The 15,896-nt window shown below is 43.3% G+C and overlaps 2 protein-coding genes across 2 annotated transcripts in view; one reads left to right on the top strand and one right to left on the bottom strand.

Annotated features, from left to right (window-relative positions):
* The window catches only part of tn (tripartite motif containing protein thin), a 154,800-nt gene that overhangs the window by 115,184 nt on the left and 23,720 nt on the right, over window positions 1–15,896 (bottom strand). The window lies entirely within an intron of this gene.
* The window catches only part of LOC106638752 (5-hydroxytryptamine receptor), a 58,896-nt gene continuing 57,525 nt past the window's right edge, over window positions 14,526–15,896 (top strand). Inside the window, exon 1 of the mRNA XM_023390314.2 lies at window positions 14,526–14,772. Coding sequence (XP_023246082.1) covers window positions 14,526–14,772 — 247 coding nt within the window. The remainder of the gene's footprint in view (window positions 14,773–15,896) is intronic.

The following is a 15,896-nucleotide window of genomic DNA, read 5'->3' on the forward strand; positions in this document are numbered from 1 at the left end:
TTTCAATCCTACATCCCTTTCAATGCATACAACACCACTACACACGCCTCTTACCACGAGCATCGCGGTAGCACCCATTAATCAGCTGAATGGAAAAAAAAAAAAAAAAAAAGGTAAAATCAGCACATACGGCCGGTGTGGCGAGACTTCCTGCATTGTACGGGCGTGGAGGTTGCGCTTCGCGATACCCATCCCTTTTTCGGATTTTAGTGCCTGAGCTTTTAACGGGCGAGCGGACGCGCTTGTTTTCTCTTTCGGCGTTGGACGTTTCAACTAACCCACATATACGCACCGATGGCGCTGTGGTCCAGTGATTTCCCTGCTTCTTTGTCGTTTGCGTTTTTTTCCTCGGGAAATAAAGCTATGATTTTGACGCTAACGGGCACTTTTATGGATTACACATTATCTCATGTACGGTCCGACAAGTTAGGCATTATGACACGTGCTCGTGGGTCAGCACGCGGGTAATGCGGAAAGCGATAAGAATAGGGATGGATACACACGTGCGTATACGGTAGGCGGAAGAAATTACGAGCGTCGAATTTTCCGGAATGCCGGCTCGTGTACAATTGTCGTCTCCATATCCTTCCGGGATTCTCGTTTGGGCCCCCTCACGGATGAGCACGCGAGGGGTGGACCATGGCTTTTCTTACGGAAAAATATATGCGTAGCAGATTGACTAAGTCATTCGTACAACTACAAGTACTGATGGAAAAAAATGAGAATGTGCTTCCACGAGAGGTGGAGCCTTTGCTTTTTCCACATCTGATGTAGGGGGCTCGTTGCATTCGTTCTCACGAGTATTTCAGTAATTTGATCCCTCATGAGCTGCAGTTGAGCGGAAAAAGCAAAATTCGTCCTTGAGCGATTGATTAAATGGTCATTAATTATCCATGAATGGGTATTCGACGTGCACGGATTACCCAATACCCGATAAAAATGACGGGCGCTTAAGAGTCGCAAGAGTTGGGGAGGAGGGAAAAAAAAGAGACGGGCTTTTTTTAAAAAGTACGTGGAGCCGAATAAAAAAGTTTCTATGGAATATCGAGTATCGTGGGGTGTGCATTGAGAGGTGTGTGGGGGGGGGAAGTGGATGGAACGGAAAAAAAAAAAATTTGGAGAGAGAAGGATAAAGGTAATGGGACGATTTGGGTCAATGTCTGTAACGCGCGCACGCGGTCCACCAGAAAAACAAATTATAATACAAACGTCTCCATTGCGAGGCTCACGGCGAATTTTCGTCTTAACTGTCCCGACGAAGCGCAGCCGGTCGCTGCAAGCGTTCTCACTAGATTTGATTTTTTTTTTCCGCCGTCTCTTCCATGGTTTTTTTTTTTTTTTTTTCTTAAACTCGAATTTTTTGCCCCCATAGCCACGTCTTTATGTCGGTTGTTAGCTTTGGCTAGAAAAATAAAATGAAAATCGCATCGAGAGTCGGGGATAACGTTGGCACGGCAACGGAGTTAAAAAAACAGAGTCGAGACAGCAGGTGCATTGTAGTATCCGTCGTATTTTTGTTTCTTTGGCAAACTTATTCAATTATAACTCCACCTTATCGGGAAATTCAAAATTCATTTATAAGTTTCTCAATCGCGCTTGTATACGTACACCAAAGAGAGTTTTTAATGAATAAGTTACGAAATGGATAAAAATTCCGCTCAAGATGCGTGAAAAATTTTCCCCCGTGAAAATTGAGCGCGAAACACAATTTGTGGAATGAAATATCTCGAGTGAATGGCATTTTTTCAATTTGCCCGAGCAATTTTTTTTTTTTTTTCAGCACTCGCGGAAAGAAATTTCATTCGAAGCTCATTCAGAGACGACCCTAAAGCCGTCGCAGTATCTTTGCTCGCTCTGAATGTCATGAAAATAATAATGCAACATTCGCACGATAAGATGGGCTGAAAAGGTATCTACAATGTGTACCTACCGTATGCACGTATGCAGAGCTGATACATTTTTACTCGCGTTGAATCGAGTATACGTTTGAATACTATTTTATCGAGTGCCTCGACTCTTTCAATAATTTTGATAAAAATCGTTTGTCCCGCGAACGCATGCAGCTCGTGAAAACTGGATTTTCGTGGCGGCGAGGCGAAGGAGAAAAACGCAGTGCGGATAAGTCGATAATAGACGCCGAGGGGATGATTCCGTTTTCCTATTATCCGGTGCTCCGATTATGGGAAGGCAGAGTCCCTGTATACACACACACACACGCGTGCTTTTCTTTTCCTCTTCTCTCGCTCTTTCGCCAAACCAAGATGCAAACAAAATCCATTTGGAAAGCCAATACGTTATCCAGCTGGCGATAAAGGTTTAATGCATTTTTTTTTCCTCCGTATCTTCTTTTTTTCCTCAACGCATCGATTGACATTTTATCTATTCTGCATCCAGCTGTACTCTGGTTGAACCCTTTTTTTTCAGCGCTTACTTTTATGTGAAATGGCTACAAATATATCGGTACGCTAATGCGTACGTTAATGTGTTGTGGTGATTTTGGAAGTTTACTGCCTACAGTTTATCTGAAGCGTAGACGGACAAGGAAAAACATACATATACAGGAGTATCTGAGAATAAAAAATAAAATTGACGAGCTAATAAATAATTGTATGATTGTGACAGAATGTGGGCGTATAAATTGTTACAAAATTAATCATCGGTTTCGGCATACGATTAACAAAATGGTTGTTAAACAATCGAGAGCCGCTTTGTTAATTAATCTTCAATTGTAACAGGTTGTGCCGAGGGGTGCAACACTCGACACGTAATTACGTGCATTATACGGTCTGATGTTGGGCAAATTCAAGTTGGCATTTGGAAATTTAATCAAGCCACGCGCGTATGCTTTGGCCTTGCTTTTAATTAAAGACGCTGTGCACATAATATTCACGCACCCCATATCTGATTTGGCCCAACTATACCGGGTTGTTTAATCAACCCCGTCTCACATGCACACTTGCGTGTTTGCCCAATCATCGTTTCGACGACTAACATCTAATTAATTGCTTGATTTCATCATCTCTTTGGATATGTACCTATATGTATTGGTCTGACGAGGTGGTGCATTTGTTCGTGCTTTTTATCGACAAGGTGTTTGATGGATATCTTTGGAAAGTTGATTTTCATTTATTCGCGCTTATGAAACAAATATGCATTTAACGCGGTATGATCGAACCTTTGAGCCAACAGACATTGTTTGGTATAACTTTTAATTAAATGTGCCGTATACGGTAACGAACAGAGGTGACGAGCATCATTGCAAATATAATATTTCGTGTTGCATTTGCTCGCACTCACCTCTTGTTTTAATGATACCAGTTATGTTGGACGATCAACATTATATTGTGATCGCCATAATCGCTTATACATGTATTTATATGATTCATCATTAAGCACACCTTGCTGGTAAGAGAGAATAAAATAGTTTTAAAAATTTTTCGCTAATTATTTTTGTTTTAGAAAACGGGCATAACACTAACAGATCATTTAATCGAGTTTTTATAAATAAATTATGAATACACTTTTTCATCTAGTTGTTTCTTTTGGAAGGACAAACGAACGAAAAAGTGTTAATCTAGATCACTTCCGTAGTATTTACAACTGTATCCCTTCGAATGACACTGTCACGTGACAATAAATATTTTAGTATAGAACTGAAAAGATCTAAAAGTTGAAATCATTAAAAACTCGTGGTGAGAGAAACTCGATTTCGGCACGTATTATAACTCTTTCATCCAAAAGGCGATTTGCGCTGGATGCCCGATATACCGTGCATTGTTCGCTTTATCCCAAACGTACGTCACGCAGAGATACAGTCGCTAAATGAACGGGTACAAACGCCTCACAACCGCTGCTGCGTGACACAATACTCGATCGACTCATTGTCGCGACCACTGCAGGCAAAACTCACACGTTTCTCTCTTCTGCCGCTGCTGATGCTGCCCTGTTGTGGTTGTTGTTACCCACTTGCGTGATGCTCGATTCCTACATGCTTCATCAAACAACTTTGCGGACAAACTGGATATTCGACGTTTAGACGGTATCATTGACTCTAAGAAAAAACATTTTTACCCAAACTATTTTACATGTTGGAAACAAAAAATATCCCAACGATTTTTACACGTTCCCTGGTACAAATAGCCCCAAATTGTGCACATCACTTTCAGCGAACAAATTATTGGTGGCAAAGTAATATACTGCCATCGGTTCCAAAAATCCAAAAATAAATCAATTAGCCCAAAAAAGGAAGAAAAAAAAAACCCCCCGAAAAGTGCTCTCCGTAAAAGCTTGCGCAGATTTTTATTTCATCGACGTCACAGCGACTACTGTATGGATACCAATCGACACTTGAAATATCCCTCAACGTCACCGGCACTCCAGTGTGCACACCTGCGAGGGAGCGAAGAAAAAAAAAATGTCTCTCGAGAAAGTAGTTTCGCAGGACGATCTCTCGAATACGGCGTGTCCTCGCGATATAGGTACGTTACACATACACGTGGCCATACAGCTGCAGTCGAGGAAATGGAAAAAGGGGGGGGGAAGGGATCGCGTCAAACGTATAGAAGCAGCATTAGCTCCACACACGTACCTCGGCTACGATGGACTTTTCATAAAATCGGATGTGCCCCCGGCTTTTCTCTCGGCCAAAGTGCGAAGGAGTGTACGATGGACGGAGTCCCAAGTGCACCGCTGGGTTTTTAAACGAAATTCCAGAGTGTAATTGATGACGCCGAGACGCACTCGGCCTTTCCCCGTCTCGCGACCCTTTTTCCACGCATCAACGCGCGCCGAGAGAGGATTTGACGGCCCACTCCACGGTTAAGCTTCCAAGCGTGTGTTCGCGCATACGTTCCGCCTGTTGCTCCCCCGCGGCCTCGAGCACTCCCGCTTTTTACCCCTGCCAAATCGACCCCTCTCTCTCATCTATATACGAACGGGTCTATTTGTCTTTTTTTTTTTTTTTTTTTTTTTTCACGCGCGACCAAATTCTCCGTTGGCGTTCACTTTCGCTCATCGCGCGATGATGGAAGCGTTGAAACAGTTTCCCTCTGCGGTCAACTGCACACGGATTAAAGCTGTGCATCCTAAATACATTTTTTTGGAAAGTGTATAGTCGTTGAAATGCACTTGTCAGTGGAAGACTGGATAAAAGTTCCTTTTTTTCCCTCTTTTTCAATTTTTCACTGCAATTGCGGAGTTTCCCCGGTGCCAAAAGTGAAATGGTATGCTTTGCCACGCGACGAGTACACGTACACTCGCTGTAAATGCATGCACGGCTCATGAATTTCGGCGGTGGCTCTTTGTGCCCTGTGATTTATAGAAACTGGCTCTCTCTCGCTTTGGAGTGCGGAGTAATACCTGTATGGTGTAAAAGTTCGTGCACAGGGAACATCAAAGGGAGAGACGTGTGTGCAGTACCGAGCTTTTCCCAGCTCGCGCATACACTCAAATGTATGCAATACTCGGGAGACGCAATAACATGGGGGAGGGAAAAAAAAAAAAAAAAGACAACTAAGAGTAAGAAAATACTACGCTACAGCTTTTGCCTCCTACGGGATTCGTCCTTCTTTTTCATTAACTTTGAGACGGAGAAAAAAAACAATCACTTGCGATGCGTCTCCTCACTTTTCCCTTTGACAACCGAACGATGCAAAACTCAAGGCCAGAGCAGCTAAGGTCTCCCTACATTCGCGTATTTGTACCTCCAGGCACAACCAACTACGACACCGCTATACGTATATATATACATCTACCCTGTACCCGGCGATTATGGAAATCCGCAAACCGTTCGCATGACGAGAGCCGGATAATATATACCGCATACTAATTCGACACGGGGATCTATGGCAGGATCAATTTGCATGCCACCAGCTGGTGACGTAACTTTTACCTGATCCGGAGAGGACGGACCCTCCCTTAGATCCCGAGGCCTCGCGGGGTCACTTTGGTACCCACCCATTCGCGTGTCCGCGCCGGCGAAGACGATTACGATGGGCATCGGCGTAAAAATCACTGGCATGCAAGTTATCGCGGCCAGCTCGACCAGGGAAATACTTGAGCCTTGGAAACTGTAGAGGGCAGTAAATTACCATCGGATCGCATAGTTGGCCAAATATTTACCTGCACCCTCCCATCGGGGTACGTCGGAAACCCCGTGTATACATGAATGCACGGCTGATATCTCCCCGGGTATTTGATATATAGGTTGCACGCGAAAGGCCAACGTACATATACATATATATATATATATACCATCACGTTCGGTATCGCCTTCCGATCGGGCAAATATTTGCTCGTGTCGCGTCGCGGGATTGATGTACGGCTCGAGCGAGCCAATGGCCCGAGCGCGACAACATCGTACGGTACATTATACATATACATACAATTACACAGGTGAGCCTCGAGATAAATAAATACTTGCCGATCGTGAGCTTTGATCCGTGATTTGGCTCCATAGGGGTGTCATTTGGCAGCAAAAGAAAATTCCAGCTTTGACTAATTCAAATTTCACCCAGGTATATGTACATGGGAAACCATACTTCGGGGCCCCAAAGCGGATTGGGTGACGATACACCCAAAGGTAGGATCGTGGCGTTTTAAGCTGATCTCGTCCTAATGCAGGTCGGCCTTATACTCGACCCGTGCGGAGATACGGGGGTCATTGCGTTGGAAGGACCTTATCGCAGGGGTAAAGCGAGTTCGAGCGGTGCCATGTACATACTCCTCCCTTCCGGTGCTTCTGATTCCTCGAGCTGCCAAAGTTGGGGGGGGGATGTACATGCACGCCCGGCGTCAACCGACTTTGGCTGATGGGGTGTATTGCACGTGTACCGCGCACACCCCTACACCGCGGCTCTATGGTTCCTCTGGTGCCCACGACGTGTATAATACACGTGGCCTGCCCGCATCTGCTCGCTTTTGACGTCAAAACTTCCGGGGGCTTGTGTTTTACGTATACACATACATCTACCGTATACCGACCACGGCGCGATGCATTTGCGAAATATGCTTCGACTCGAGCTCTCCGCCAAGGATGTATAGGGATTGTGCGTATCAGGTGTGTGGCTTGATTAATTTTCGAGAGCTGTTAAAGTTATTTGATTGTTCTCGCGTTTTTTGTTTCCCCCCTTAACTTTGCGCGAGAGAGTCACGTTTGTTTGAAAAATTAATTAAAAACGCGAATTTTGAACTTTTTTTAATTAACTTTCGCATATGTTGTGAACAGTGGGCCACAGGGCGCGCAGGTCCGTAAAGTAGTGGAAAATGTAATATCCCCTCGCGTGAGTGTTATTGGCCGGTGTAGTTGCGCAGCAATGAGACTTGAATAATGGTACGTCCGTCGAGGTGAAGGAAGCGCCGGATGGCAAAGTACCTTTGATTTATTAGTTTTATTGGTGAAGAGAAAAAAATAAAAGGAAAAAAGACCGCGAGGGAAGGAGGGACGGAGGAAGCCCGAAGTAGTGCGCAACAAAACGCTGGAAAAATATATTTAAAAGTGCTGTCGAGGTTGCCTGGGCCGGAGCTCCCTGTGCGCGAGAGTTTGCCGATAATTCTCGCCCGACCTAAATTTTCACCAACACGCAAACACAAAAAGAGGCCTTCGAAGCAGCAGCAGGCCTTCTCTCTTCCGATAAAAGCTGTCATTTGGGCTTGCGCCGGGATGCAGAGGAGAAGGAAGAAAAATATGAATATATATTTATACGAGCAGTGGAAGAGGAGATAGAGAGAGAGAGAGAGAGGCAGTTTTTTTACTTACTGCGCGTGATTTATTATTTCTTTTTTTTCTCTCTCTCTCTCTCTTTATCATGGCCATCGCTGCCCTCGGCTGAGCTTCATTACTCCGCTCGATAGACAAAGCTTTTTCATTTATTCTGGACAAATAATCAACAGCTCATTACGGAGGGGATCCTCTGCCCACGTGTGATTGACGTTTGGGGTGGAACGTGAGGAAAAATTGCAGGCAAGCCCAAATGAAAAAACAAAAAAGAGGTTGGAACAAATACTTTTATTTTAACGTTACAGCTGTAGGTTTCTTAAATTTTTCCATTGGTCGATTGCAATCGAAAATTTCAAGTATTGCCTTACAAGTGAGCTTCTTCATCATACTTATTTTTAAATTAATAAAATAAAACAATCACCATGATTTCATTCTGAAACATTGATAAATGAACAGTGGTATTTCATTCGAGCGGTAAATACGTATTTTATTTCACTGTACTTTTAACTTTATTTTAAATCGATAATTTATGACTTATATAAAATAATTTTCTCTCACAGTAAAAAATAAAATGAGCGCATCAAGTATTTCGAATTTCTTTTTATCATAACGTTACAATAATAACCATAATATTGCAAATAAACTAATAACATTCTAAAAAAGCCTTAACCAATCATTTGGCCACACTTTATCTCGCAATATTTTCCTGCTTCTATACGCGTATTGACATTTCCCGATAAATGCAAATGAATATGTGTTTACCGAGGTTCGAGTATATACATATACATTTAAACGGAAAAAAACAGCAGCTTTGCGGGGTTAATGGTATTTTGTTTGCACGAAATTTTTATTTGCTCGATATTGTGAATTTGTGTATTTTCGTACGTCCAAAGTTCTCATCGTGACGGGTGCAAAAAAAAATGTATTCATGAGCCGCTCAACAAGCATAGAGTCTCTTATTGTCTGAGGCAACTTGTCTGTTACTACTGATGACGTACATCAGACATTTTTCTTCAATAAACGTATACCTTGCGATTTTATCAAGGATTACCCAAACTCCCACTGTCACGTAGTTTTCAATAAATTGTATGTCCTTTTCGAGTCGCGCTCCCAAGTCCTTTGGTCACGTACGCGCACATGTCTCCCGTTCGCAAACCTCATTTGCGCCAACTCATCGTGCCCCCGATGGACTTTACCGTAAAGTGCTCGCTCGATGATTTTCTTCTTACTCCAACTGAAAACTAATAATATTTCCCGGATGTCATTTTTACGGCTGATTTTACATTTTATTTTTCCAACACTTCACGGTGCATCCCACGCAACGACCTTTTTCTTTTACATCCCGGAAACCAATCGAGTCGAGTTTACAGAGAGAAAAAAAAAGGTTTTTTTTCCTTCAATGATAAAAATTCTCCAACCACGAACAAAACGTCCAAACAAAATTACACATCCATCCAAACGGACCGGGGAACAAGCAAAATTAATCCTCGAAATAGTGCGAAAAACCGCACAATGACAACAGTAGTCTCTTGTTACCTGTGACACACGCCCGTGCGCGTATATTTACACAGATGAGAGAGCAGACGATACTACGGTATGCAATTTTCAATTTTCATGTGACCATCAGCTCTCGTCTCTCGTGATGGCTCCAACATACACCCTTATAATCTTCTCAAAAAAATTGAGTCCTTTTCTTGCCCGTCTAACACTTTAAGCAAAAAAAAAAGGTCAATACCATACCCCTGACCAAACCAACGGGGCATCTATATCTTTCACCTCTATTTTCCACATCGAAGCACGCGATAAAAGATATATACGACCCACGCGTTTTCTCACTTACACGTGCCTGTATATACATATATTGTACACTGCACGCATCATACATAGCGAAAGGGAGGCTTTTAGCGGGGACGTAACATCACGCAGCTTCGCGTCAACCGCGAAATGCAATCACCGACGTCTATGTGTATCGTCGCAAAATTGTTACTTTCCTGCCGGCGCATACTCTCGACTATATATACTTCCCCTCGGGGAAAATGTATCGACAGGGGAAACACCGCTTGCAGCATACCTTCGTATTGAAGCACCAGGGGACAAGGGTGGTCTGGACCTTATTAATTTTCAATACTCACGCAAGTACAATAAGCTTGCTTGTTTATTCGCCCGTATACCTACCACACGAAATTCAAAGTGCTGTACATAGTTTTGCGAGGAATTTCTTTATCTTGTTTTAAATAAAAAAAAAAATATCAGTGCTGCTCGGTTGTCCTGCGCAAAAAGTGAACCTCGTTTTTTTTTTTTCCTTTTCACAATACACGCGAGTAAAAATCGTAGCGACAAAGCATACAGGCAAAGCTTCAACTTTGAGGTATATGTTGTATTACTGTGGAATAAACTTTACGAATAAAACCCTAGCGATCCATTTGATGCGCGCAACGCTACGGAATACCAAAGCGTAATGGCGTTAAAGTGGATGTTCCACGATGAGCTGCTATACGTATACCTAAAGTTACATCCGATAGCGTTTCGGCGAATATCTCGCCGAAATGAATCATCCGATGTGTGCTTCTTTTCGGAAGGCGATGTAATACATCACACACCCCGTGTGGTGCACAATGTCGGCGTAAAAAAGGCACCGTACACTGCACTGAGACTCCAAATCCGGTCACGTGTGTTCCACCTGACTAATACGACCCGACCTGATATGTTTCTCCTATTTCCGTTGCAGCTGGAAATCATGTGTATGGACGAGACCCGAGAACACTCTCTTCTCCGCCGTAATGTTGGTTTCACGAGCTTCTCCTCTTTGCTATTGGAGTCGAAAATCGACTCCCGCCGAGGTCGGTTTTTTTTTCCCCCCCGACCCCCGCAGAAAGGACCAAAAAGATTGAAAGGGGAAACTTGGTTCGCCACTTGTCGCACCTGGCGCCCTTTCTCCCGGTCGCTCCGAGTGTACCGAGTCGGATGCCGGAATTTCCGGATTTCGGAAGTCGTTTTTTGGGGGTGAACTCTTTTTTTTTTTTTTTTTTTTTTTTTTTTTTCATTTTTTCGTACACCAAAGTTATAAGTGGATGCACCGAGTCCTTAAAATTTTAAATGTGCGTAGGAAAACGTATGTCATCGCCTAATATTCAAAGAAAAACAAGGGGCTACGTACATTTATACCACATAGAGCTACACGATCGGATATTGTATGATATTACTACGAGGATGACATTCAAGGCAATATTCGTGAACTCCGGCTCATATAATTCAATGGCATTCGTTCATGTTACGTTTTTAGCTTTACATATATACGTGTGTAACTTTAAAATGATACATTTTCACATCCTCTCTCCGTCGTGCCAGAAAATACAAAATAAAGTTTAGAAAAAAAAAGTGAAGAGCTGTTATAGGCGATCGCTTGAAAAAAAGAGTCAGCAAGTCACGTACAGCGACGTCGTCGATTTGTAGGTATATAGGAGGCGGTAGGCATATCGGCTACACGTCACGGGGAACGTAATCGATGACGCGTATAATATACAATACAAATTCATGATTTTGAAGCTGTATACGTCATGATGTTTTTGCGAGACCAAGTATAATTATATACAGATAGACCAGCCCAGAGCTCGCTCAGTGCTACACCATTCACGGGGATATCATAATGCATATTACAACACAATGAAGTTTAAACGAGATAATGCCATTCTCCCGCTCGACATCTTATTAAATTACCCTAAATGCCCATCCCTACTCACCCGCTTTTAACGCCTCGCTTTGATATACATTGGGAGTGGATTAACGCGAAAATCGTATTTCACGCGCCGGCCAGAGCTCGGGATGGGGTGATGAGAAATTACCTCGACGCGGCGTCTCTTCATCTCGCCAGCCCGTCTTTTCCGTCGCTTTTCCGTCGCACAATGGGGAATCAACACCCCCTTTCAATCATATTGCCATATCTTGAACCATTAAAATGCCCAAAAATAATCGTTGGTTGAGCGGAAAATCCTTCATCATTGTATTGTCGAATAGAAAAAAAAAAAAAAAAAAAAAAAATTTCCGACGTAGGTACAACTTTGACAAAGGAATAAAATGACCTGCAGTTGTCGAGGATACGTGGAGGATTCCCCTGGGAAAACAGGAGGAGTGCATCGAAGCGCGGAGCACCCTTTACTCCCTTCGACAAAAGCGTTGATTTCCTCGTAGAGGTCCTTACGGAAAATCAATACCACCATCAGCGCAAAAGGTGAACCGCAGGCATCGGTGTACACAGTGTATACCAATGGCGCAAAATGAATTTGGGACCACCTCGTTAGCCAAACCCGAGAGTGTATACTTACCGTAGCTATACAACTGACCCAAGCGCACAATCAAAGCCTCATTGACGAGCCATACTAATGAACCAATCGTCGAGCGTTGCTGCGTCTACGTATACTTACACGTTTGGCCCATCGCGTGTGCTCTGTTAAATAAATGCCGCTCTTTACTCGAGGGGCATGACTCTTTGGTGCATCTTTAATTCATCGAGCGATTTGCGCGCGTGCAGCTGTCACTATTAATCAGGGTTAATGAGAAATCCGTCCTTTCTGAGATTAAATTCAATCAATGCGCGAGTAATGACTTTTTTTTTTTTTTTTTTTTTTACGTGCAATCTTTTTTGATCGTACCGCAGTTTTGGAAGTTTAGTGTTTCAAACAAAAATTTAATAACGGCAACAAGAAAGGAAGGAAAAGAAAGTAGTATCGATCCGAGATGGTTTTCAATCCCCCCCTCCCATGCTGAAAATTTTTAATCAGAGCAGATCCGATACGGGGTATAAGTAACGAGTCAGCCAATGTGTAAGACCCAACCCGCGAAATTGGAAAATTTCACGACATGTACGGTCAAGTCTGAGAATATCGCCCAATGGCGAGTGATTACCGTCGAGGGGCTTCCCCTTGTGTGAGCCCGAATCCATAAAAATTTGCGACGCGAAATTCGTTCGGGACCACGAGAGGTTTTATTGTTTGCAGCTGTACACCAAACTATACAGTCTCTCGTTTAATAAAGCTTTAATATTTTCATCAGAGGTTGATGGGGGTAATGAAAAAACCACAAGTACACTGTTTTGCGAGCCAATGTCCGCGTTAGTAACTTTCCGCGGCGCATTTTTCATGGCGTTGATAAAATCGTGACCGGCGCTCGTTTAATTCGAAGCTGTTGTCAACAGTTTTATCGTGTTGGTGGTGCGGGATTTATTTGCTTTTTACAATCATGACGCATTAGGTGCTGACATTTATGAGGGCAGTTACAGTTTGATGAAAACTATATTTATCATGGCCAGTTTTTTGTGTGTTTATTATCTCGCGTGTACATGGAAAGCAAACACCAATCCCAAATACAGCGGTCATGTTTATTCGTGGTGTTGATCACACGTGAACAATAAAACAACAAAGTTATCATTGAAATGTAAAGTGTAATTTATGAGAATGTGAAATCATTTAGCACTACCAAAGTGTATATTCACGAGCTTAAGTAACGAAAGTAAAAAAAATTTTTTTTTTTGTTTGATGATAGTGATTGAAAAAAAAATGTAATGAGAATCCAGGAAATGTATCGCTTTGAAATCTAGTACGTGTGCGTCGCGTGAGAAGTTGGCCTGTCATACTGCGAGAGCTAAAAAAATTTTCCGCGAAAGTCACGAGCACAAGTAGTTACGAAGATAAAAGACGATGGGAAAGATTCTATCAATTTGATTGCCCAATCGCATCGATTTCAATACCAAAAGGGCGCGAGGATTCGGGATGTGAATAGTCGAAAAAGCGAAGCGACGGATCTCGAGGATTATCCTTCCAAATGTACCACGACACGCGAATATCGGAACAATTGGATCGATATTTCATTATAGTGGCTTAAGTTCGGGTGGTGCTCACTAATAATGTGTTGTTTTTTAACGTATGGCTTCATTGATATTTGTGTTGAAAATTACAATCATATTTATCGAAGGCCGTAATCGGAATAATTACACCGTAAAACATGATTTTAATGTTTGATTTAATAAATTCGACATCAAAATATATATGATATTCCACATTGTATGCGTTTAATATTTATGTTACAGATAATCAGAGAGAATTAAAGGCCGCGTGGTCAACGCACATGGATTTTCACAGGACCATTTAAGGTAAGGTTTATCTAAAATTCACGAAAAATCAAAAACCCCAAATTTACAGTTATCGTGAGCTCGATTCTTTTTTTCTTTGAATTGAATCTTAAATTGAATGTAAGACGAAATTTTCTTCAAAGTCCGAGTGGAAAGGCGTTTGTGAACGAGACAGTCGCAGCCTGTTGTTACTTTCGCAGCTACATCCTCGAAATTTAATTTACTCCCAATAAAGAAACTTACTCAACTCCCCGTTCTCATTAATCCAAAGTCATTTCCGCCGGTGCTTGTTGTAGTTGAACTGTTCGAGACACGCGGCTCGACTCTCCGTGGGATTGTCGTCGCGAAACTCATTCCACCATTTGAATCTTTGATTTAGCTTTTGGCTCGAGTGCACTTTCGCGAATTAAATCCCCACGCGATCAGCGAGAAAAAAAAACCACGAACATTCACTCGACACTTTTTTTTACGACAAAGCAATCGATGATGCCGACGATAACGATCAACTTTGAAGTATTCCAGAGCGAAAAGTTTTAACAGCGTTATTATTGTCTCTGAAGACTCCCTCGGTCGAAGGACTATTGACGATTACAAAGCGCCCGAATCGCGGAAATCGAGTGATCGCGTGAAAAAAAAAGCTATTTGTGGTGTACTCACGAGCCGTGTCCATGAATTTCAGAGTCGATGGCCAGCGAGAAGCTGTGGTGGCTGTGGGCGAGCCGCGGCGCAGCGACCGACGCGAGCCCGATAGACCCGACGACGGAGTACACCTTCGGCTGGAACGACTCGGTGGTGCGCGAGGCCCTCAACGCCAGCGGCAATGCCAGTTGGCCCGGACCCGCCGAGCCCGACCACTCGGACGGCTACGAGCTCGCCATCGCCATCGTCACGGGCACCGTCCTCGTCTTCCTCATCATTGCGACTATTGTCGGTCAGTTTCCTCCTACTTTTCACACGCTATTTATCCACCACCTCGGCCAAAGGGACACGCGTATACCTGCACTGATTATATATGATGACGCGCTAATTTAACAAACGCGAGCACTGAATTCACTGAAGCCCCGGAGGACCAGCGACACTGGCTACTGTGCCGAAAAAGTTCGCACATATAACACATAGTCCCGTGGGGGAGCCGAGCGTAGGTAGGTATGAGCGATACAACGTTTTGCACGGACTGTGCGAAAAGGCAACGCTAAACGGTCCGAGCCTTTTTCAATTTGAATTTCAAAGCAAAAATGCACGCGTGTGCCTATACACACGTATATATATAGGCCTCGAAGCCGAGATGTGTATACTTATCCTCGCGATGACGGACAAAGGGACGCTAATTGCGGGCGCTAATGGTCATTTGTCACTGGCGTACCATTGTGCCGAGTAGCCGCGATGCGTGTAAATTTTTTTCTTTATTTTTTTTTTTCCATCCGATCGTTTCTATACCATGTGTACGAAAAGAAAGACCATACGCTCAAACAGCCGCAATTATGTATACGCCACGTCGGCTAATTCTGGCGGCTACACGCGAATAAGGCGGACGAAAAAAACCGGCAAGAAGCCTTGAAAATGTCACACGCAACGATTGTACGGAATAAGTAAATAAATGAATAAACAAACATCGAATAAGACGTACACTTAAAGGTATGTTTTATCTAAAATTACAGTATTTAAATAAACTATAGATTCATGTGCCCATTGTATACCCTCCGACTGAGTCGTGGACTTGGGTTAAAAATTACGGACAAGGAGGATATGGCACTTGTTTGGATACACGTATATATATATTTCATTCCCGCGGGTTATCAACCCGAGCGTACGAGGGGGAGGCGCTCGTTAGCCATCCGGAGTTTTAATCGACATTCGGTGGGACAAACGATCGGTGCAATTTATACGCCGGCCGTCGGCGAAAATCGCGGGCACTTTAAAACAATTAATACCGGATAAGCACCCAAAACTTCCGCGGAAACAAACGATCCCGTCTGATCCGGAAAGATCGCGGGTATTCATTACGCCGGGGGGTAGGTACGTGCTGCTAACTGCATTACCATAAATTTCACGGGA

Source organism: Copidosoma floridanum, unplaced genomic scaffold (genome assembly GCF_036245765.1).
Source record: "Copidosoma floridanum isolate Cflo_tuat_1 unplaced genomic scaffold, Cflo_Japanese_pri ptg000030l, whole genome shotgun sequence".
Classification (NCBI taxonomy): Eukaryota; Metazoa; Arthropoda; class Insecta; order Hymenoptera; family Encyrtidae; genus Copidosoma; species Copidosoma floridanum.